Consider the following 22241-nt stretch of genomic DNA (forward strand, 5'->3'; position numbering starts at 1 on the left):
TCATTATCTCCAAATTCTTCAAGTTGTGTACATTAAACATCTTTTTGTATGTCGATCATACCTCTATAAAATGGTTGGGGAAAAAAGAAACATTCTACGAAATCCAGCGAGGTTTTGTGAGGACTCTGCTCCCTCTGTCTCCGAGTGGCTGGGGAAAGGGCACACGCACCTGCCGGTGCTCTTTTCTCTGTCCTTTGGGGCCTGCAGCCCTCCGTTCTCAAAGCTTTTACGAAGGCTTCTGTCAGGCTGGATCTGACTTCCAGGGTCTGCAGTAGAAATTACCCCGGAGTTCCCCAGGCGTGGTCAGCATTTAGGAGTGTCCCAGGAGCTTAGAATCTGAGCGTGTGACTCTTGTGTCGATTCTGTATTGGGGGGTCTCATCCCCAACACATCCCCACCTTCTGGGGTATCTTCTTCCGGGGTGGCCTTGATGTCTCCCCTCCAGTAGGGTAACAGAACTGAGTGGCTTCCCAGGTCGGGGGACTTTCAGTGCTCAAACCCACACAGTCCTAGGCATGGGGATGGCCGGTTCCTCTTGGGGTGCTGGCACAGAGCATACACCAACAAGCTGACGTCCTCTGTCAGGGCTCAGGAGGGACAGACTCCACCTGGAGCAGATCAGATCCATCCTCAGCTCCTCACGCTGCCCTCCACAAGCCCATGTGACCCTGAGGGCAGCAACACAGACAGGAACTGGGCCCTGTGCCCCTGAGATGTCAGTGCCTGATCTCCAGCTCCAGCCAGGTGCAGTGCCTGGTCCCTGCTGGGGCCCTGAGCATGTCACCTAGGGTGGCTGGAGTAGCTACCCCACTCCCCATGGTCATGGAGAACCACCCTGGACCAAGGGCCCATGGCCACCCCCAGGCTGGATCACTCAGCCCTACCCTGACTGCTCCGGTCCTCACCCCCTCCCCTCCCTTGGGCGGGGCTAATCCCCTCCACACCCCAGGGGCCTGGCACCGGCTGAGTGTGGCCAGGAGAGCCACTCAGCAAACGCTCCACGGAGTGATTCCCTCCCTCACTCATCGACTCACGGTTTCATTTGGCAGATGCCATCTGGGGACTACCGTTGTGTTTCTGCTCTGGAGGTACCATGTTGGTGCCTCAGACCTGGCACTTGGCCTTAGGAGGCATCTCATCCAGTGGGGTGGACAGATCTGCCTGTGAGTGTTTGGAGCTTTGAAGTGCGCATGTATGTTCCCTTCTCAGCTGCAATGGAACCAGGTAAAAGTTGATAGAGAAATAAAGGAAGGGAGGAAGGATTGGACCCTGGTGGCTAAGCCAAAGCTCCTCCCCCTCCCCAGCTCCGACCCCAGGGTCTAGGGCCTCCCAAGGCCACTGGGCTCCTCCTAGTTTTTGGCCTTTCACCTCTAGAACCCAGACCCTCAGCAGGAAGCCCAAGATCGGTCCCAGGAACACACAGCTCTGCAGAATCACGCCTCATTTCCAGCCTGCGGGCCCTGCTCCTGAGCCTGCTGCTGGAGGCTCTGGACTCCTGAGTGCTTCCCTTCCTGATGCTGAAAGTGATGGCCTGTCATGAGTCATTGATCAGAAGGGCCACATGTCACCTGGTTTTATGATTTACACTCACTTCCTCTGGGGACATCGATCTTCCTGAAGCAGGAGGAGGAAGGTGTCCATAAGGACCAGGCATCGCGCTGGGCTCATCCTGGGGACATGGTCCTGCGGTGACCCTTCCTCCTGCCCCAGTCCTCCATTTGCTGCCATGCAGGTAGAGGGCTCCAGAGCCTGCACCAAATTGCTGGTGTTCTCCTGCCAACCCTGCCTCACCGGGTGCCCTTGGCCAGCCATCCCCCACCTGTCTGGGCACCCTCTATTGGCGTGCACCCTTGGTGCCCAGGAAGAGCCAAGTTGGGGCAATGGGGCATGCCCAGCTCTGGGAAAGAGCTCCCACTGAGTCTAGGATGAGAGGGGTTGGGGTCCTTGGAACTTATCCTGCTCTAGGGATCCCTGGGCTGGGTCAGGGCTGGCCCCAGACCCCCCGTTTGGAAAGAGCTGACCAGTATCTGTGGGCTTGGGGCTCTGAAGTCTGGAGCTGCCCAGGGTGTGCAGGGAAGGGGGGGCCGTGTGCCCTGGAGGAGCCCGTCTTTGGCTTGGTGGAGAATTCAAAGCCTTGGCTGGAATGGCTTGAGTGTTCCAGAATCTTGGGAAGTCCTGGGTTGGGGTAACATGCACTTTCTCCTCTCTCAACAAAGACAGCATTGGGGAAGGTGAGGGTGTCTGGACAGAATGCAAGTCCTTGCAAACATAACCCCCCCCCAAGACGCTGTGGCCCCCAGTGCAGGTGGTCAGCCCAGGACCTGCTCCGGACTCTGCCATGTGTCACACTGGGGCAGGCCAACAGGCCCCACTGTCCCCAGAGCAGCCCCAGTGGGGCTGCCAGGAAATGTGGACGAGCCCCAGCTGGTGGTGGGGAACTGGGGTGCACAGGCCAGAGCCCACCAGGGTGCACCGACCCACCAGGGTAAGCAGGGAAGATGCTCCTCAGAGTAGACACTTGGGCCGAAACCTCTTAGGGAGTAGAGTTAACACAGAGCCGCCCTTCCCTGCAGACCCTCCTTCCTCCCGCTCCATGCCATCTGCTGTCTGTCTGTCCTGCCCAGCATCGGCAACTGCCCACATACGCCCTAGGCTGCCCACTTGTCCCCGCTTCCACCTGACACATGCCGGCCCCTCTGTGCCCCCCCATTCCTCTGCCCACCTCCCTGCCTCAGCATCCCCTGCCCCCAAGAAGACCCGCTGCTCATGGGACCCTCCTCCCGAGTTTTCAGCAACAATCTCGGAGCTTCCACTTCCCTACTGTTTATGTTGTTGGGGGAGGGGGTCCATTGTCTCTGCCCCGTAGTAGCTAACACTGAAATCAACGCTGCTCAGATACGTCTTTAAAATGTCTCCAAGGCAGCTTTCACAGGGCAGCGGACGAAAGGTGCTCCGTGGCTGCTGGTGGAAAGAAGGGGTGTGAGAACAAACCTTGCCCTCAGGGGACCCAGGGAAGATGGAAACCATGTAACCTGGAGAGGAGAAGGTCCATTCATCCAGACGTTCATTCTGCAGAGAGGAAGGTGTAGGCGCGGGACCAGCCTCCGCCCGGGCAGGGGCTCGCAGACGGAGAGCTGCCAGCGAACACAGTGTTCTTGGAACACCAGCGAGCGAGCAAACCATGCCCAGACTCTGGGTCTGTGGGGCCGTGCGGGCCAGGCAGGGCAGGGCTGGGCAGTGTCTGAGAGAAAGTCGTCGGGCACACAGTTGGCCCCGTCATGAGCTCTGTGGCCAGAGCACAGCAGAAGGCTCCGCCACAGCCCAGATAGGTCACAGGAGATGCTGCCCTGCCTGGAACTCAGTTCCCACAGGGGATGCACCCTAGTGTTGCCCAGCGTGTGGGGTTCACCCTCAGGGATCCGAGGCAAACCCCTGACTACAGGGTCGGAAGCAGGAGGCTTGGGAATTCCTTTGGGGAGGGTGATGGGGGAGGGGGAGGAGATGGTGGGCTGGGAATGTAAACAGCGGTGGGGAGACCTATGTGCATTTCGGGGATGGGCTCTTTGGAGCCCAGAGTCCTTTTCTGTGCCATACTCGACTGTGTAAATATTTTTCTTAGGAGTAAAGAGAGAGCCTCCATTCATTGGATAGATCTCACTTGAAAGAACTGAGAAGTATCTGTTTAGGCATAAAAGCTAAAAACAGTGTCCAAGACACTTTAAAAAAAAAAAAAATCATTTCTGTGGCTCAAACACCGCCAAGCTGATTTTTTTAATGCAAAAAATAAATAAATATTATCCCACTCCCAGTTGAGAGCTCAAGAGTTTGTGTCAACACCATGGCAGTCTTTGCTGTGGGAGCCAGAGCCAGGCTGACCAGTGACTGACCACCTTTCATGGTTCCTGCCGGGGCTGCCAGCGCAACACCACCCAGCTCAGCTCAAACTAACACGGCCGGGGGGACTCTGGCCATGGGGAGCGTCCCTCTCCTGGGAGAGTCCTGGCCAGCGTTCAGGTGTGAGTCCTGGTCGGAAGAGTCCGGCATGTGGCTTCTATCCACCGGATGCTTCCACCTAACGGCCTCGGTCCCTGCAGAGCTCAAGCCTAGAGCCAGGAGGTCCAGGTTCTGATGCAGAACCCCTACTAGCAGTTCTTTGACCTCTGCCTGTTGCTTCAACCCCCGAGCTCCTGCATCCTCTCTGTAAGTCTGGGACGACACCAGCTCTTGCCTTCTATAGGTTTGTTGTAAGAAGTAAAGCAGATCTGCATCCAGGGGTGCCTGGGACAGGCCCCCTCATATTGAAGGCCCCCCCCGCTAACGACCTGCTCCTGCCATCATCGTCACCATCACTATCATGTTAATGCAACATTTACACCAGGGAAATCGGCAGTCATTGTAGGACTTTGATTCGGAAAGAAATTTAAGGATGAGAAAGATCCTTTAAATTTTCTATCTTCCCAGAATTCCTCTGCAAGAAGAAGAGGAGTTTGAGTCAGGTCCGACCATCAGCTCATCAGACCTACTTCAGGGACACTGTTTAGTTGGGTATAAAACCCTGTCGAGAGGGCAGGACCACGGAGGGGTTACTGGCCACTGTCTTGACTCTTTGGCTCAGGAAGCGTCTCTAGCAGAGCCTTCTGTGGCCCCACGATCTCCCAGAGACGAGCAGAGCCTGGACCAGATGCCAGGGAGCTGGGGCCCTCCATCAGCCCTTCCTCTTGGAACAGCCCTAAGTGCCCCACGCAGACAACCCTGACCCACCCAACCCATAGAGGCTTCTTCGAGGAGAGGAGCGCTTGGAGTTGGTTTCGGCAGGTCCTAAACGCAGAGCACATCTTGGGTACAAAGAAGCTACTTTGGAAATGGACAAGAAACGTAGGTTAGAGAGAGGAAGTTTGGGCTCAAAGGCAAGAGGTGGATAAACCTGATTTGGGGACTTCCTGGGCTGGGGTTGTCCTCTACGCCAGGCTCCATCTGCTGTCTTGCAGCTGGGCCTTGGTCTTCCTTCTGTAGGTTGCTTTCAGATGCTTTAATAACAGATTATTTTGAAGGGAGAGAGACCTTCTGGGATCCATTTGTGACACTGAATAGAAAGCTTAGCCCCCTCGGGGACATGCCAGGGCCCCAGAGCTGTGCGTGTATGAGATGTGTGTCTGTGTGTGTCTACTCTTTGCTGACTTTTTGGAGAACAGAGGGTATTTATTTTAAGAGTCAAAAAAGATGTTTTGACCAGCCCCACTTAGCTAAATCCTGGCACTGATACCCGAGAGAGAAGCTAAATGCCGGAGGTCAAACCTTGCTTCTTTGGCTAAAATGCTTAATCAAAACACACCTAATACTTGTGCCGGGGTGCAGAGAAGAAGTCGAGAGTCCCGGTGGCTGCTGCCAACAATCGACAAGCCAGCAGAGCGTGCGCTGAGGGCTGTGCTTGCAAAATAAAGAGGTTTTTCAGTGAAGCATCAGCTCTGGCCAGGAGGAAGCCGAGGCTGGAGACTCCAGGAGGGGGTCTCGGCAGCCGGGGGGACGGCAGAGTTAACGACGCTAATACCTGCCCTGGCAGGCTGTCAGACAGGGGCAGGCGGTCCCAGAACATGGCTCACACCCTCCGCCTGCAGGAGGGGGCTTCTTTCTTTACAGTCATGGGCGCCTGCTTCCTCTTGAGGGGTGTCGGGCAGTCGGGTAGGGCTGTACACATTCGTGGTTCTCCCCCGATCACCTGGGGTTCTACCACGTGCTCCGGGGTGACCCCACATTGCTCAGCCCCTACACCATCTCTGCATCCTCTCTGATAACAAGCTCCGGGGAGCAGGTGGAGCCTTGTGGAACCTATGTGCTGACCTCTCCGTACTCTTCCAGGAATGGAAGTGCCCCAAAGCCCTCCCTATGTCCTGCCAGTGTGGCTTGGCTTCCATCCAGCAGTAGCTATTAGCCATGCATGTGACGAGGCCTGTGTCTAGGGTGCGGCCTCTGGAATCTTCAGAGAAGAGTACGTCCCACCTCCACCCTTCTGGCTGACCGAACGGGGGCTGGTGTCTGGCCCATGGGAACCTCCGACCCCCACCAACAAAATGACCACAAGTAACATTTGTCTTGTGAAACTCCCAAATGCTTATGTGACAGCCAAGGTAACCAACGGGCCTTGCAAGCCTCAGAACGTGGTCTGGGGCTGCAGCTACGCAGCTGCCATGTCTTGATGAGCTGGGACCTGGGAGGATGGGGGGAAGGGAAGGGCAAGGCCACCAAAGGAGCGTTGCACACTCCCACAGGAGAGGGCTCCCACCCCGGAGGCCGTGCATCTGAGGCTGCAGGAGGCCCAGGGTGGCATCTGTTGATGACCCAAGGGCTATAACCCTAGCCCATCCCCGGATGTGGGGCCACGGTGCTCGTGGGAGCCTCCCTGGCTGCCCCTGCCCTGGATTGATGGTGGGGACCTCACTGCTCTCCCCTACGCATTCAGCGATCTGCACTGGAAGATGGAGTGAGCTTGGGGTGTGGCTTGAATCTGCCACAGTCACGCACTTACCCACTGGGAAGAGGAGGAGCTCCCCAAAAACGTCCAACCAGAGGTCACCAGATGCTTTCTCCTGAGCCGGGTCTGCAGCCCGGACTCCTGGATGGGTGTGCATGCGCGCGTGAGCGGGCCCTGGGAGGCAGGCCCACTCTGCCTGCTCAGCCGTGTGCCAGGAGAAGCGGGCAGGGCTGGGATGGCCCAGGTGCAGCGTCATGCCAGGCTTCACCGGGTGGCACAATCCGCAGGCAGTCTTATGCCTAAGGAGGCTCGTCTACGGCATGGGCTGTCTCCCTTTCCCACGGGGAGCCCCAGGGCCACCACGGGTTGGGGCATCCCTTTCACCAGAACTGGGACAGCGAAACGCTCCTCCAGCAGCCAGAAGCAGGAGAAATTCCAGCTGAGAACGACCTCCGAGCTCTGCCTCCAGCCCGGCTTTGGCACCCTGGGACACCCACCCCCTCCCCAGTGCTTTCTCTTCTTCCAGAGGTGGCTTGACTGGGTGCCTGAAACCAGCGGCTGACATTGCTTTTCCGCCCCTGCACAGCGACCTGTGGAGGGGGTCGTGCTGGGCCGCGCCGCCGCTGGACGATGCTGCTAGTCGACGGCGAGATGCGCCTGGTGTCTCCCGACGTGTTCAGCACTCGCTCGGAGGCTTTGCAGAGCAACCGCATGTCTTCGTGCAGGCGAGGCCCTGAAGCCGGTCCTTGGGAATGGTCCCCAGCAGGGCCAGGGTGCCTAGAAGGCCATCCAGCTGGGTCGTGACGCTCAGGCTTTCTTGCTGGTGGACATTGGCGTGGGCGCCCCTTTGATTAAACTCAGTGCAGGGGTTAGGGGGGACGTGTGAGGCTTTGAGGCCTGAAGTGGCCGGCTTCCTGTTCAACACGGTGACTACGCCTTCCTCGCCATGGGCAGGACATCGGGCTAGGACGCAGTTCCCGAGAAGGGCAAGTCTCTCCTGTGGCCGCTCCCTTGCAGAGTTGAATCTCATGCTCCCGGGCAGCAAAATGCTGCTCTCCTCGGAAAAATCAAAACCCAGTTTTTCTCCAGTTAAAGCCGCTCCCTCGGAAGGTCAGGAGGGTTGATGAACCACAGAACCCCACCTGGTTCCGGGTACAACGTGACCCACAGCATGGAGCCCCTGCCCTGCGCTATGCTGACCAAGGTCTCCTCCATGCTGGGGGATGGTGTCCAGGGTGCAGGCCTGTCTTCTAGGGGACATAAGAAGGTGGTCTCTGGCCCTGGTGTTGGTGGGTGGGGCCCTCTCCTGGAAGCCACGGGCTCCCCTGAGATCCAGGAGGTCAGCCTCACGCTCTTTTCTGGTCTCAGCATTGACCGAGCCTCCGGCCGGCCTTCCTGGCTCTGGATTCGGGAATGGAAAGCAGACAGACGGGAGGGCAGAACACAGGCCTGACCATGGGCCGAAGCCAGCCCTGGCGTCTGAGGCTGACCCCTGTGTCCCAGTGTGCAGTGCAGGCCAGCGGCAGAGTCGCCAGCGACCTTGGTCCTCCACCGATTCTCCTGCGAAGACTTTCTTGGAGTCTCTGTGCAGTGCTCACCTTTTTCTGTCTTTCTCTTTTTGCACTTACAGCCACTTTCCAAACCACAAGTTCAGAATCTATTAAAAGAAACATAAAATCCCCAATTGGTTAAAACTCTCAGCATTTAAAAATATGACTTATTGTTATTACAGCTGAGCTCGGGCAAATTAACCAGCATTTTGGAAGGCAGCGTCCTGGTCCTCATACCTGCCCTGCGCAGGAATTGGTGGGTACTCTAGGCTCAGTCCTTGCAATTTAAAATTCATAGTGTAATTTTAAGGAAAGTGGGGGGGATCCCTTGGATTTGACATCATTTCTCGTTTTATTTTTCAAGTATTAGTTTCAGTCTTGGTTTCTATTCTTGTGGAAATGACATTACAGTTTATATATGTGAGCCTATGCACAGCACTTTCAATCCAGAAGGGAAAAATCCCATTTCTACAGCTAATTTGTCAGTTTGCTTAGCTTAGAAAGCACTCTGGGACTGGTCACGGAACACCTCCCCTCTGGAGTGGGGCTCGGTGCACCGCAGCTCTCCAGGGTACAGCCAAGGAAAGCTCCAAGTTGAAGCTATCTGGGTAGAAGGAAGATCCAGATTTCTGGAACATTCCCCCTTCTGTCCATGAACAGAGGAGAGGGCAGGAGTTCCTGGTGCTGCCACGGCCACTACGGCTAAGGTGGTCCCCAATGGCCACCCCAGGGCACATCTGTGACGGTGGGACCACCGCTCTTGTGCCTTAGTGTCATTTCCCTTGAGAGGGTTCCTCCAAAACCATGGAGAAATATCCTCCTCCCAGGAATTTGGGATATTGGTAAAGAGTAAATTACTGCCACCTCTGATTTGCCAAAAAAGAGGGAGCAAGAAGCTTCCCCTCCTCCGGCGACCCCCAAGCTGTCCTTCTGCGGGGCCAGCCGATCTTGGCCCCACTCTGGCCTCCTCCACAGCTGCTGTCTCCTGGGACCTGGCTCGACCCAGTCCCGCCAAGTGTCATTCTCCCCTGAGCTCTGCCCCAGGCTAGACTGTAAGCCCCAGGAGGGCAGGTACCATGTCCTCGCACTCGCCCCTCCAGGGCCAGGCAAGTGTAGGCAGCTCCCCCGACTGCCTGCCCTTCGCCCCGCTCCAGTGGGACTCGGAGGGAGCGAGGGCAGAGCCACAGTAGTTGCGAACTGCCCTTGTGCTCCCTGTTGAACCGTTTTTAATAACGTGTGTGGCCTGTCGTAAGACGCCTCTGTGTGGTCCCTGTCCCATTACCAAGAGGCCAGACAGAGCCACGCAGTGTGGCTGCATCCCTGAAACGGGCCATAAAGAGCCAGCTGCGGCGTTTCCAGGGAGGGGACATCTCGGATTGGGGGGAGCGGGTGGAAGCTTAGAGTCCTCAGCGAGTGGGGGAACCTCAGTTGGAACAAGGGGTCCCAACTCTCAACAGAGCCCTTTATCTCATACCACGGAGAAGCCGCTAGGTCCCACCCTTACCACTTCAGAGAACATCGTGATCCGCCCCCACGGTTCATCACTCACTATAGCTCGATAAGGACATTTTTCAGAAACTAACAACCCCTCTCAAAATTGTTTTACAGCAAATCCTGACTGATACGGAAGCGTCGTCCCAGGAGGGCTGCGTCAAAAAGGTAGGAGAGCTGCTGCCGCGCCCGCTCCTCCCAGGCGCCCTCTGCGCTCCTGGCTGGGTGACTGTGCTTTCGGTCCTCCTGCGTCGATCGTTGCGGAGCCGGGTACGTGGCCGGCGGGCTGGGAGTGTCTGTGGGCCGGTGTATGCGGGACAGCGGGTCCCACGTGGTTAGGACGCGCGCCTGTTTTCGCTGTGGGAGCAGGCGGGGGTCACTTCACTGAGCCGTCCTAATTCCTGAGAACAGAAGGGACCCCGTACCTGTGGGAGTGCTTCGGGCCAGGCAGACACTTGAAAATTAAATAAACGCAGGCTGTGTTTATTTAACTATCTTCGCTGGATTCTCACATGAAAAGAATATGAAAAAAGCACCCAGTTGGCTGCAGATTCAACAAAGTCTTTTCGCTGTACTCATAGCTTCCAAACAGGGCTCAAGCATCACTTTAAAAGAGCAAACCATTTGGCAAAAGAAAAGCGTCAACATGGGCACTATCTACTCCTTTGCAGCTGATAACGGGTCATAGCTGGTTGACAAACATTAGGTCTAAAAGATCCAGGGAGACAGGTATGTGCAGAGAAGTGCGTTCTTCCCGAGGAAAGCACACACACGCAGAGGCACGTACACACCCGTGTGTGCGGCCACCATCCTGATAGCCAGGAGACGGAGAGCACAGTCAGCTCCAAACCCTGAACCTACTCACCAGGTGGAGCTCAGTGTCCTCTGAATGCGTGTTCCCTGCACGTGCACACACACACAGACGCACGCACATGTGGTAGCTGATCTCGTGTTTCAGGTTTTCCAGTAAAATTAAAGTAACTTTCTCTCCCTTGGCATCTGTACTTGGAAGCAAGGTGAAGTCGAGAGAGTTGCACTCACATGTATGACACCAGACAGTGCCAGGAGGTGCAACGCGGGCTGTCAGGAATGACGAGTCCACACGGGGTAATCTGGTTCCCATCAACTGCTATTTTCCTAGTGTCAAAACTATAACTGGATTCTGTGACACAGATGTGTGCTCGAGGGGCACCGTCAGCCTTGAGTGGGCAGGCCTGAGCCACCACCTGAGCCAAGCGTCTGAGTCCTCAGACATGCCCGTTTCGTTGTTCCTGAAGTGAAAAGAAAGCATCTTGCTAGTCCTGCAGAAACTCCACTGCCTGAGCCAAGGCTTTGGGCGAGGGGACAGGGGACCTGCCCCTTGTATCCAGGTTCAACCCCAGACACGTTGAGTTTGGAGGAGACGTTGCCATGGGGATTCTTTCTGACCCCACAACAGCCCCCTGAGGGACCTCTGGCAACGGGGCAATCTTTCTACCTTGCCCACCGTCATCACTTGTGCAGCTGTGTCTGGCCTTGGGGACCCTTTTTCTGGGGACAGGGCATCAGCTCTCAATTCCTGGCGCTCAGCTGCACCGTGATGCATGTTCCCACGACGATCTTTCCCACTTCCTCTGCATCTTTTCCTGCCCCTTTGAATGAACTTATATTTTCTTAAAGGCAGCTTTTCTGTTTTTCAAAGCACCGCGGTATCTTCACTTCCCACACAAAGCGCCCGGCAGTCCACTCCCGTCCCTTCCCTTTAGAGTGAGCACGAGACCCTTGTCTTTCACCACGATTGTCTAACGGACCATCGGGCTTTTGGCGACACTTCCGACTTGGCAGTGTTTCTCCCGAATGCGTCGTGGAGGCTGCTTGGCAGGAGTTTGGAAGGTGATAAGTCTGTGCTGGGATGGGCAGTTGGTTGTCCAGTCTGGGCACTGGGGTTAAGGCAGAAGGTCAAAAGGTCAAGTCTAAATTTAAAGGGCCAGAAAGAGGCATGCGCTGGATACTTTCGAACCAGAACAAAATAAGACAGGTCAAGAGCAAGAGTTTTCACTGTCTTCTGTACTTCCAGGCCGCACTGTGTGGTTTGCCTTTCTGTTTTGTAAACGGTGGGAACAATAGATCTTGTCTAACATAGCCCAAGGTCATTCTGGAGAGCTGCTCATGGGATGGGTGCAAGGGGCTGTCCAACCAGGGGCCCACTGGCAACTGTCTCATGTGGCAGGGGTGTCCCGTCGAGTGCAGGCCCTGTAAGGCCCACTGGAAGCCCCGTGTCAGGTGAGGGGTCTGTAATTCTGCCATTGCACAGAATCAGAGCAGACCCAAACAGACTGAGTCCCCATAGCAGCCAGAGCATCAGGAAGGCCAGCGTCCGGGACCACAGCCTCGGGGAGCCTTGGGGAATCTCGGAGCCCAGCAGGCCTCCTCTGTGCACCTGGCACTTCCACTCCTACTGCCTGGCAGGCTTGGTTCTAAGAGGGAGACAGAGAGCTGCCTGCCAGGAGATGTCCTCACCCACGTCCTCCAGCACACCTCTCAGCAGGCCACTTAATCCTGCGGTTTATCCAGCCTTGCACAGAATTTAGGCATTATCAGCATCTGGGGGATTCCAGCCTTTGCCCAAGGTCATGCTGGTGGGACTATCAAAACCTCAACCTGGTAATTAGATCTGGACCCATCCAATTACATTCCCAGACGCACTGAGAGAGACACGAGCCAAAATTCAGAGACATACAGATGCTTACACTGGGGCCAGAAAGACAAGGAAATACAGCCTTTGCTGGAGCTTCTTTCCAAATGGAAGGCCCCAGCTCAGAACAGAAGCATTACTCAAAGCTGTGGGTAAAACTATGTGCTCATCCAGTCTTCCCCCGGCGTCCACGGGAGGTTAGTTCCAGGACCTCCCTCGGATATCAAAATCTGCACATGTTCAAGTCTCCCGAATAAAATGGGGTAGTATTTGCACAACACCTGTGCACATCCTCCACTGTAAGTCATTCCGAGATTACTTATAATACCTAAAACAATGTAAATGCCACGTGAACACTTGTTACCCTGTATTGTTAGGAGATAAAGCTAAGAATAGAAGTCTGTGTGTGTTCAGTACAGACACAATTATTTTTAGTATTTCCGACTTGCGGTTGGTTGAACCCACAGATGCAGACCCCACAGATACAGAGGGCCGACTGACCATATAATTTGTTTATTGCTAATGCAACTTCACACGCACTATGTGCTATTTTAAGCTGAACTTACTGAGTTCCTTGGCAGTGGAACGAAGACTCCAGTTTACGAGTTGTGCACTTGGTCAGCCAAAGACAAGCACACGGGGGAGATTTAAAAATAGAATGGGGAAGCGTGGGGTGCTGTGCGACCTGGGTTGGTTAGTCGACATCTCTGAGCTTCCGTTTGTCCATCTTTAGGAGGATTTCACTTGCTGTCCTTTACCCGCCTCCGTGGAGTGCATCAAAGTCACTTGGTCCAGGCAGTGGTGGGGCTCGGTGGTGTTTTGTGCAGAAGTCGCCGTTATAAATTCTGAGTCTTAGAGAGCCAGGTTGCTGAAGGGGCTGCAGAGCCCATCTACTCAGAGTTTACAGAAGTTGGAGCCCAGGCCCAGGAGGTTGGCCGCGCTGGATTTGAACCCAGGACAGGTGGGGCCTGCAGTGCGTGGCTCCCGCCAGAGTGACAGCGGCCGCAGCCTGTGAGCCATGCCTGGTCTGACCCCTCCTCAGAAGAAGCGAGTCACCTCCCCCCACAGCCCTCCTGTGCCCCTTGGCCTCCCCACCTTCTCCTGCGTCCCCCCGTCTCTCTCCATCCCCTGCGTCCTCCCCAGTCTCCCCTGTTCCTCTCATTCTTTGTGTCCCCTCCATCCCTGCACCCCCTGGCCCCGTGTCCCCTCTGCAGCCAGCCAGGTGCCTTCGCTGTCCTCACGCCCCCCTGGTGTGTGCCCGGGGCGTGTTGCCGACACTTCCCTAAAAGTCACTTTGGCTGCAGGTTGGACTGCGCTGTGCCTCTTCTAGCTGGTGCCAGCACCTCGGGGACTTCTCCCTAGGCTGACTCTCTATTTAGTCTCTGTTTACTTAGAGGGAAAGCCCGGGGGCTCCTGGAGAGCAAACATCTGCGGGAGATAATCTAGCGAGTTGTCCATCCATCACTCGGGTCGCGCGGCTCCCTGGAGAGCCCGCCGGAGCCGGTAATAAAAAGGCCGGGCGAAGAGGCTTTGGGGACGAATAAAGAGCCGTGTTAAGGGCTCGCTGAAAATGGATGGAAGACATTATTAAGGCTCAATGGCCGTCTTATCAAAATCCAATAGGATAGACATTTGGCAAAAGGCTTAAATTTATTCTTTGACTTTCTGGAGGGCTGGAATTTATCCGTTAACAAGAGTGTAGTCCACCCAGGGAGACGGTATCAGCTGAAAGAATTTTGATTCAATCTCTTTGGTGATATGAACAGGGGACACGGCCCCACAGCTTTTCCTTTTGTCCCACTTTATCTTGTTTTCTTTTTACCATCGAGAAAAGGAAGGACACGTTAACGCCGTGCAACTGGGAGAACACACAAACAAAAGGAAGTGACCTTTTTTTATTTTTATTTTTATTTTCTCCTCTCCTCCCCGTCTAAACCCCCGCGCCCTACAATAAACACATCAGGAATCTGCACCGGAGGGACGAGGGCTGGGAACCGAAAAAGGGGCCTCTTCAGAAGCTTCAAAAACTGCGGCCACTCAAGCCAGCCCGGGGCGAGGGGCAGGGAGGGCATGAGGCTTAGAGGAAAATCAAAAATAAATTGAGCTAATAAAGTCCCACTGCTGGAAGAGGGACCGTGATGGGTGCATAAATCTCTCCCCGTTATTATTACGTACAAAATGCTACAGGTCATAAAAGTCATCCCATAGCCCAGCCTCGCATTGTCCAAATGGGGTGATTGATTAATAATTATGATAATTTGTGAAATGATTATGTGGGTGTTAGAACCATGGCTGTCCCGCTGGGCTGTTGTGGGATGTTGTCTATAGCCTGGCCTGGGCAAAATGCCTCTGCTCACAGGAAGCCCAAGGGTCTCATGGGTCCCTCCCGTGGGGACCTGGGGGCTTAGGAAGGACGATTCGAGCAATGTAGGAGCCGAGATGAACGGGAACTGCTAAGTGTCTTTTGTGCAGCAATCACTTGAGGAGGCCACACACCCCGAGGTCAAAACACGGCTGGACCAAGCTGTGACCCAGGCAGTGACCAAATCCCTGGCCTTGCCGGGCTGGGTCAGGTGCGTACGGCACCGTGTGGCCAGGGATTCATGGTCAGTCCCGAGTCGTATCGTTTATTGTGTGTGCTGTTTTCCTCCGCGAGGAGGCAGAGGTATTTTCCAAGTGTCTGCAGGGACAGGGAGGGAGGGAGCTGTGGGGAGCGAGAGGAAGGATGTGGCTGGAACAGGAAGAGGGGACACCCACTAACACTGAAGCTGCAGAACGAGGCGCCGAGGGCTCGCACCGGGTTCAGCGGGTCTTCACTGGAACCCAAAGGTCCCGTCGCTGCCCTGAGCCTGCTTGTCCTTGCTTATGCTGGAGTCACTGCCCGTGAGGGGACTTACAGCAAACCTTTTCCCCTGTTGCCCCCTTACCCTTCATTCACCCAGCAGCGCTGAGAAGCCACCAAAGCGCTGTCACGAGAGGCAGTTACCTACAAATGCACTTTATCACCCCTCCCCCCATCACACCAGCGTCCCTAACCCTGCGAACTCTGCAATCGAAATTATTAATTTGCATGTGGGATCAGTTATGTCTTTATGAAATCAAAGTGTGTTTAGCTGCCCCGGAGACAGCCCCGAGTTGATTTTGATAATCTCAGGCTGAATAGACTTGCTTCGTGGCAGTAAGCCGGGGACAAAAGGCTGGACAGTGGCTGAAAGCCCTTTGACGACATGTCTCTCTCTCCATTGTTCGGGGGCTGCTGATAAAAGAACTGGGAGTCCATTAATTCAGTGAATGAACACATAGTAAAGTCAGTCCCCTCTTGAGGACAATAATGTTGAGGTCAGCTTCGGTTGCCATGGAAACTAAGTACTCCTAAGAAGTTTGCATCCTTGATTTTGCTGAATCAAAGGCTGCAAAGCGGAGAGGTGTAATGTGGCCAAGACAGCACAAAGTCGGCAAGCGCCGCCTCCGCGGTCCCCGTCCCCAGACAGTGCTGGGCTGGTGGCCCTGGGGACCCTCAGCCTCCCCTGGTGCCCAGGCATCTGCCTTCTTCTCCTCCTGCTGCCCAGAGGACCCCTTTTCTCAGCTGTTGACACATCTGGAGAGGCCGCTTTGGAGGCTCTGGTGCCCAGGGGCAGACGTCAGCCTGGGGAGGAGCTGGGAAGCTCTGGGTCCTTCACAGCCGCAGGCAGCCCCGCAGGTGGACTCTGACCTCTCGCCACCTCACAGCACCTGAACTTGTCTCCTGGGGTGGGGTGGTGCTTTGTGGCCCCTTCCCTCCCTGATAAGGGTGATTAATGGCCGGGTAGGTAGCATGGCCCAAGGTGAGTTATGGGCAGCCCCAGGCTGGGTGGCGACTTTACAAATGTAACCTTTCTGCCTCCCCGCCTCTAAATTGGGTTGATTACGACCTGAGATCTCTTACATCAGCTTCAGCCATCCGATTAGACGGGGAGAGGCGCAGCTAATTAATTTCCTGTGCAGTAATCTGTTACCTGCTGCGGGTGCTGTCCTCTGCCTGGCCCTGCCTGTCTGAGGAAGGCCTCTCTGCCATCCGGGCCTGGGGGTGCAGGGGTGCAGGATAGACCAGGGAGGGCACGTCGTTCAGCAGGTGCAGCCCAGCTTGACAGCCACGTGGAGGAAATGAGAGCTTCGTTTTTCCTTTCCCTGCAAGTGAGAATTAGACAAGCCTGGTCTCCTTCCCACCCTGCGGCATCCCTGGGGAAGCCTCTGCAAGGCCTTGTGGGGTGCAGCTTGGGGTAAAGGCGGCCCTGGAGAAGCGGGCAGGGAGAGAGGAGCCGGCAGGAAGGACAGGGGGTCTGCCTTGCCCCCTGCAGGGTCCCTGGCAGGGCGTGAGAGCAGGTGCCTTTGGGGACCCTTCTCTGTCATCAGGAACTACCCTGTGCCCTGCTGACACTTTCTGCCAAAACTTAAATTTCATCAGCAGACAAAACATCACGAATGTTGAAGAACAGATTCAGAATATGCAAATGTGAATTACCGTGGAAGGTAAACGAAGGGGCGTCTCCTTTCCCTGGAGACCAGGGAAGCTGGGCCCTGCGGTGGCCCCTTCCCTGCCATCCCCAACCTTTGAAGCCGGTTCTATCCTGGACACTGTGGCCCTCGGCCTTGAACTCCACAGCTCTGCCTCTCAGTTTCCTCCTCTGCAAAAGAGAGATAACCACGGTCTCTAGCACCCTTTAGGTTCCAGGATTGAGTTGGGTAAGAAGGACTCTGCTCTGGGTGCCCAGGGGCTGCGGCTGCTGCTTACTGGGCTTGGGAATGAGGGGACCAGTCGTGCCCTGGGTGGCCATGGTGGTTGGAACCCAGCAGCTGGCCCAAGGTTGAGGGTATCGGGCTCTTTGTAGACTCCTGCCTTTGAAGTGGCCTCCCGGTGCCTGCAGTGGGTAAGGGTTCACAGGCACCTGCCCCGGGGCTGCGTCCTTCCTTCACAACCGAGCTGAAGTCTCAGGGTGTCTGAGGTGGCCCTTGCGGGGTCTCTCAGGCCCCACCGCCCAAGCAGCCCCGGCAGGAGGGCACTGGGGAAGACCATGGCAAGCAAGACGCCCCTTGCCGGCACCTGATTCTGAGGCAGGATTTACTGGCCACGTCACGGGCTTCACAGGAGGCAGATGGTGTCAATAAACTCTGTCCATAATCTTCAGGTGGGTGCAATACTGAGTTAATTAAATTGCGTGCGCTGTTAGGAGAGAGAATTTACCAGCTCGGAGGTCTGCTTAGCCTCTTCTGGTTTAAACACACAACCACACACCTCAGCAAGGTCAGGCGGTGACGGCTTGGGCGGGGGCTCTCTCCTCCCAGGACGCCGCACTTTCCAAGGAGAAGGTGGGGAGGCTCGGTGCCCTTCTAAGTCACCCGCCCCGCCATAACCCCATTATTCACGTGACTATCACTTTGCATGTAAGGTCGACTTCTGGTTTTAAAAGAAGAGTGTGTCAAGGTGGCTGGGTTCTGCTCGGGGTGAAAGATGGCAACTCGCATGGGTGCTGGTGGCCCTTGGGGACCCATCCCCACAGCCTGGTCACGTGCTTCCAGCAAAGTCATGCTGTGCCCCACACCCTGTCCCCTGAAGCCGCTTCTCCAAGCAAGATGCCTCAGTCCAGCCTGCTTTCTTCTCATGGTGCAGGTTGGGTGTCCCAGGCTCTGAGGACAGGCTCCAAGGTCCTGTTGCCCCCAGATGGCATTTCCCCATGAGGGTATTTTGGGGGGCTGCACAGCTCCTCCTCGGAGCCCCAGGGCCAGTGCCCACCATGAGCACAGTGGTTCCCAGGCAGGCCCTGGGTGGCCCTCGATCCCTGGAGCAGAGGCAGGACCTTCTACGGTGGTTCAGGGCCCAGGTCTGCTGTATAGCCTGGGAAGGCCTGTGCTTGGAGGTGGGAAGCAAGGGCCTCATCCTCCTAGCGGGGGCTGCACTGGGGGTCTCCGAGGCCTGTCTGGCCAGCGGAAATTCTCTGGAGGAGACAGGGCCCCTGGTGGAAGGCTGTGTCTCCTCCCCATCTAAGAAGCCACCTGCAGTTAGAGAGAGAACCCACCCCAAGCCAAGGGAGGGGGCTACAGGGTGGGGGCACCTGGGCCCTGAGCAGAGGTTGCAGATCCACCAGCATCCCGGGCTGGTCTTTCATTTGCGACTTTTCTGAGGTGTGGTGCTGGCTTCCTGTGTCAGACACTGACACCACACGTGTGTGTACGTGGGGGTCCCAGGCGGGGGCCAGTCAGGCACTGAGCCTCTAACCCCCTGCCCTAGCTGCCACGGCAGTTTCCAGACTTGTGCTAGTGTTGGGTGGACTGTGCGCTCAGCCTTGTGCTGCTGTGCAGGGGCCGGGCAGGAGGGGTGTGGGGGAAGGAGAAAAGACTGAGGTGTGGGGTTGTGGACCAGTGGGGTCCCACACCCTGGCCCCAATGAGGTCATCCTCCACCAAACCCAAGCCCTGCGTGCCAGGCACCGCACAGCCCGCCGCTGCTGTCGCACTTGCTGGTGCTGTGGTGACCGTGACGGAGCAGGTGCTGGCCAGCCACAATGCGCATGTCAGCTCGTATGTCCCCAAGTCACCCCACAGGAATGTTGTCACCCCCACATTACCCTGTAGGAAATGGACTCAGGGAGCTTGAATCGCTGGCCTAAGTCTTTCTCTATGGAATGGGGGAGGCAGGAGTTTTCGGGGGCTCGCACACAAGACCATGGAGCCGGGGCTCGCCAGCGTTGTGGGGTACCATGCTGCCTCCAGCACCGTGAACCCAGATGCTTCAGGAACCAAGTTCAGGGTGGCGCTAAACCGTAGGGACAATTGAGCCCAGACAGAAGCCAGACTGGTGCAGGGTTAAGGCAAGGGGTGCCTCAGTCAGCTACCACCACGTTGACACTGGGTGACAAGCCATCCCAGAGGTTGGTGGCTTGACACAGCATTTGCGGACTCTCGATACACAGGCATGGGCTGGACGACGTCAGCCGGCGCAGCTGGTTCTAGGCCCATGGTTGGGTCCATTTTGCTCTGAATGCTTGTCATCCTCTGTGGGCCAGTGGACTGTTATCGGGGGGCGGGGGTTATTCTCCTGGTGATGCAGAAGAGGGCTGCAGACACACAAAGCGACCTTCAGGCCCAGGCTCAGGATGGCACACTGTCCCCCCCACCAAAGCCAAACACATGGCCACTGCCAGCGGTACGGGGTGGGGGTGAGCCCTGCCTCTCAGGGGAGGGGCATGGTTGTATGGCAGAGGGCATGGGTGTGGCGAGGGTGATAATTAAGGACAATAACACAGTCCACTATGGCAGGCTTCCTGGAGGAGACAGCATTCCAGCTGACACGTGGCTGGCTCCCAGGTCGCAGCTAAGGCACAGGCAATTGCTTAAGACGCATTGACAGAGAAACAAAGCCCTTGGGCAAAGCAAGGAGACCGTGAGCATGGCGGGAGAGGAGGAGCAAGTAAACACACAGCCTCCTCTCCTCCAGCCGCATCCACTCGCACAGCCTCCCTGCACCCACCAGCGCTGGTGGACCCCTTGGGGGTACCCACCCCTGGGGAATGACCTTCTCTTCCTTGCAAGGAAGCTCTGCTTTTTGGCTCAGAGCTGCCAGAGAAAAGGCAGGCCCATCCCGAGAGATGCCAGGTTAGTCGTAGGGGGGGTCCCAGGCCGCTTTGTTGGGAGGGACTTAGGAGATGCTTTGTCTGGGTGGAGAGTGAAGAACAGCCCAGCCAGCTCCTGGCTTTGGTTGGTGCTGACAAATGGGTGGTGAGGTTAACCAGGGCAGGACAGGATCAACCAACCCATGCCAACCCAGAGCCAAAAAGAGGCCCTAGATAATCTAGCATTAAAAAGAGGGCTGTGCCATTAAGCCACAAAAAGCACGGAGAGACCTTAAATGCACACTGCTAGGTGAAAGAAGCTCTTCTGAAAAGGCTACACGTGGCGTGATTCCAACTACGACAGTCTGGGAGAGACACAACTACAGAGCGCGAAATGAGGGGTGGTTGCCGGGGCTGGGGCTGGGGGGAGGCGTGAGTAGGTGCAGCACAGAGGACGCTCTCTGTGTGCGGTGACAGTGCTCTGTGACACCTCGGCGGTGTACACGGCACATCTCACATTTGTCCACAGCCGTGAAATAGTGATTCAGAGACTGAACTCTATGGAAGTGGTGGACTTTAGTTAGCAACAGTGTGTTGGTATTTGTTCATGCATTGTGACAAATGTATGGCACTGACGTAGGATGTCAGTAACAGGGAGGACTTGGGGGGCGGGGAGAGGAGCGGTCTATGGGAACTCTTCTGTACTTTTCGCCTATTTTTCTGCAGACCTAAAATTGCTCTAAAATATAGTCTAAAAAAAGTTTGCTAAAAACAGTTTTCTAAAGTGGCAGGTGATACACATATATCTTAAATAAACGTACACCTAAAGACACATATATGAAAAGGCTGGAAGGAAATATTAAAAAAAAAAAAAAAGATAATGTCACTTCTTGGTTACATAATGGATGATTTTTTAAAAAAATTAGTATTTGTATAAGGGGGTTAATTATTGTCGTATTAGCTTCTGTGAACTGCTTAGGACTATGCTGACACTGTCAATGATAAAGCTAGTTCACACTGCTGGTAATGGCTAGAAGCTGGAGAGCACTGTGAGTGTGTTGGATTCTAAAGTCCTTGTGGTCCGGGGTTGCTGGTCTTGCCTCGTGGGGGAACATTGGTAGGGCCGACTCAAATGCCTAGCTCTGCCTGCAAGGTAGGACGGGGCCTTCTGCCGCCTGAGGTTGGGTGGAGCTGCCTGACCAGCCGTACTTTGCCAGCATGATGCACTCCAGAGCTCCCTGCCCTCCAGCACTGCAGCCAGAAAGTTCAGAGAGATTCTGAGGTGATGACCATCAGCAGGGCCACCTTGCTGAGTCACACTGGGCTCACAGGAGAAATAAAACTTTGACTTTTCATTAAACCACTTGGAGGAGGCTGCTTGTTATCTCCGCATGGCCGTGCTCACCCTGACTGATCTGCTTAGGGGAGGCCTTGCATTCTGCCCAATGCCGCAGAGCCTCACCCATTCCAAAAATACGCGCGTTTACTGAGCACCTACTGTGGGCGTGGAGCTGTCCTCGGTGCTGGAGACACAAGGTTGGATGCCACAGTCTCTGTCCTCCTGGAGTTCAGTCACCTTCCCACAGATTTCTGCGGCCTTTGTTCTCTGTGTTCTCAATTCCCTGGGACCCTCAGCTACGCTGTTCCAAGTCAGATACTCCTCGCGGGGTCCAGCACCCTAGATCCTCTCGTGCTGTTTGTCCTGCTCATTTTAGGCAGGCGTGTCCCCACCTTGCATGGTGGGCTTGGCTGTGTCCCTGCACTTGGTGATTCGAAGGAGTGACTTTTTCTGGGCAGTTCCTCCCTCTCCTCTGTTATACACAGGGGAGGATAACAAATGGATTTTGGCCAGAAAGGGTGAGATTCTTAATTTAACAGATTCAGTGTGAGTGTACCGTTTTCTTGTTTAATAATATTTCCTCCTTTGAATAATACCCTCTTTCAGCACTGGCCTCTTTGTATGCTAACAGGGTTCATTACTCCACCTGACACCCACTTCCATCAGCCAGGGCTGTTTGGTGAGTGGTTTCTTCTTACCCAGTTAACAAGATGTTTCTCCAGTATAGTGTTGATAAATTAAGTAATAAAAAGCAAGACTTATTGTTTTATGCTGGAACCTTGCCTCTGTTATTTCTGAGCAATGGCCAGGACTCAGAGTATTAGCCACAGAAATGTGTGTGTTGCCTGGGATGGAAAATTATCACATAAAAAGACTGGTATGATGTTCATCGTGGATTAGCTTAGAGGAAGGAGAGAGACTCAAAAAGAAAAAAAAATCCACTTTGCCTGACTCACTCTGGGAGGGAAGGAGAAGGGGAGCTCCCGCCTTCTTGGGGTGCACTTGAGAACGTCGTGTGTGCCACGGCCAGGCCAGGCCTTTCTTCTTGCCTCCCAAACCGAGGCTCTGGGTTACCAAGGCCCTGAAAGGGCAGATAATTATCGGAAGGGAATCTGAAGAACGAGCACCCCAGA

The 22241-nt window shown here is 55.4% G+C and overlaps 1 protein-coding gene across 1 annotated transcript in view; it reads left to right on the forward strand.

Moving 5' to 3' along the window:
- Positions 1-22241, forward strand: part of PRDM16 (PR/SET domain 16) — a 234175-nt gene that overhangs the window by 49842 nt on the left and 162092 nt on the right. The window contains exons 3-4 of the mRNA XM_063105685.1: positions 9628-9678; positions 16293-16295. Coding sequence (XP_062961755.1) covers positions 9628-9678; positions 16293-16295 — 54 coding nt within the window. The remainder of the gene's footprint in view (positions 1-9627; positions 9679-16292; positions 16296-22241) is intronic.

Source organism: Cynocephalus volans, chromosome 8 (genome assembly GCF_027409185.1).
Source record: "Cynocephalus volans isolate mCynVol1 chromosome 8, mCynVol1.pri, whole genome shotgun sequence".
Taxonomy (NCBI): domain Eukaryota; kingdom Metazoa; phylum Chordata; class Mammalia; order Dermoptera; family Cynocephalidae; genus Cynocephalus; species Cynocephalus volans.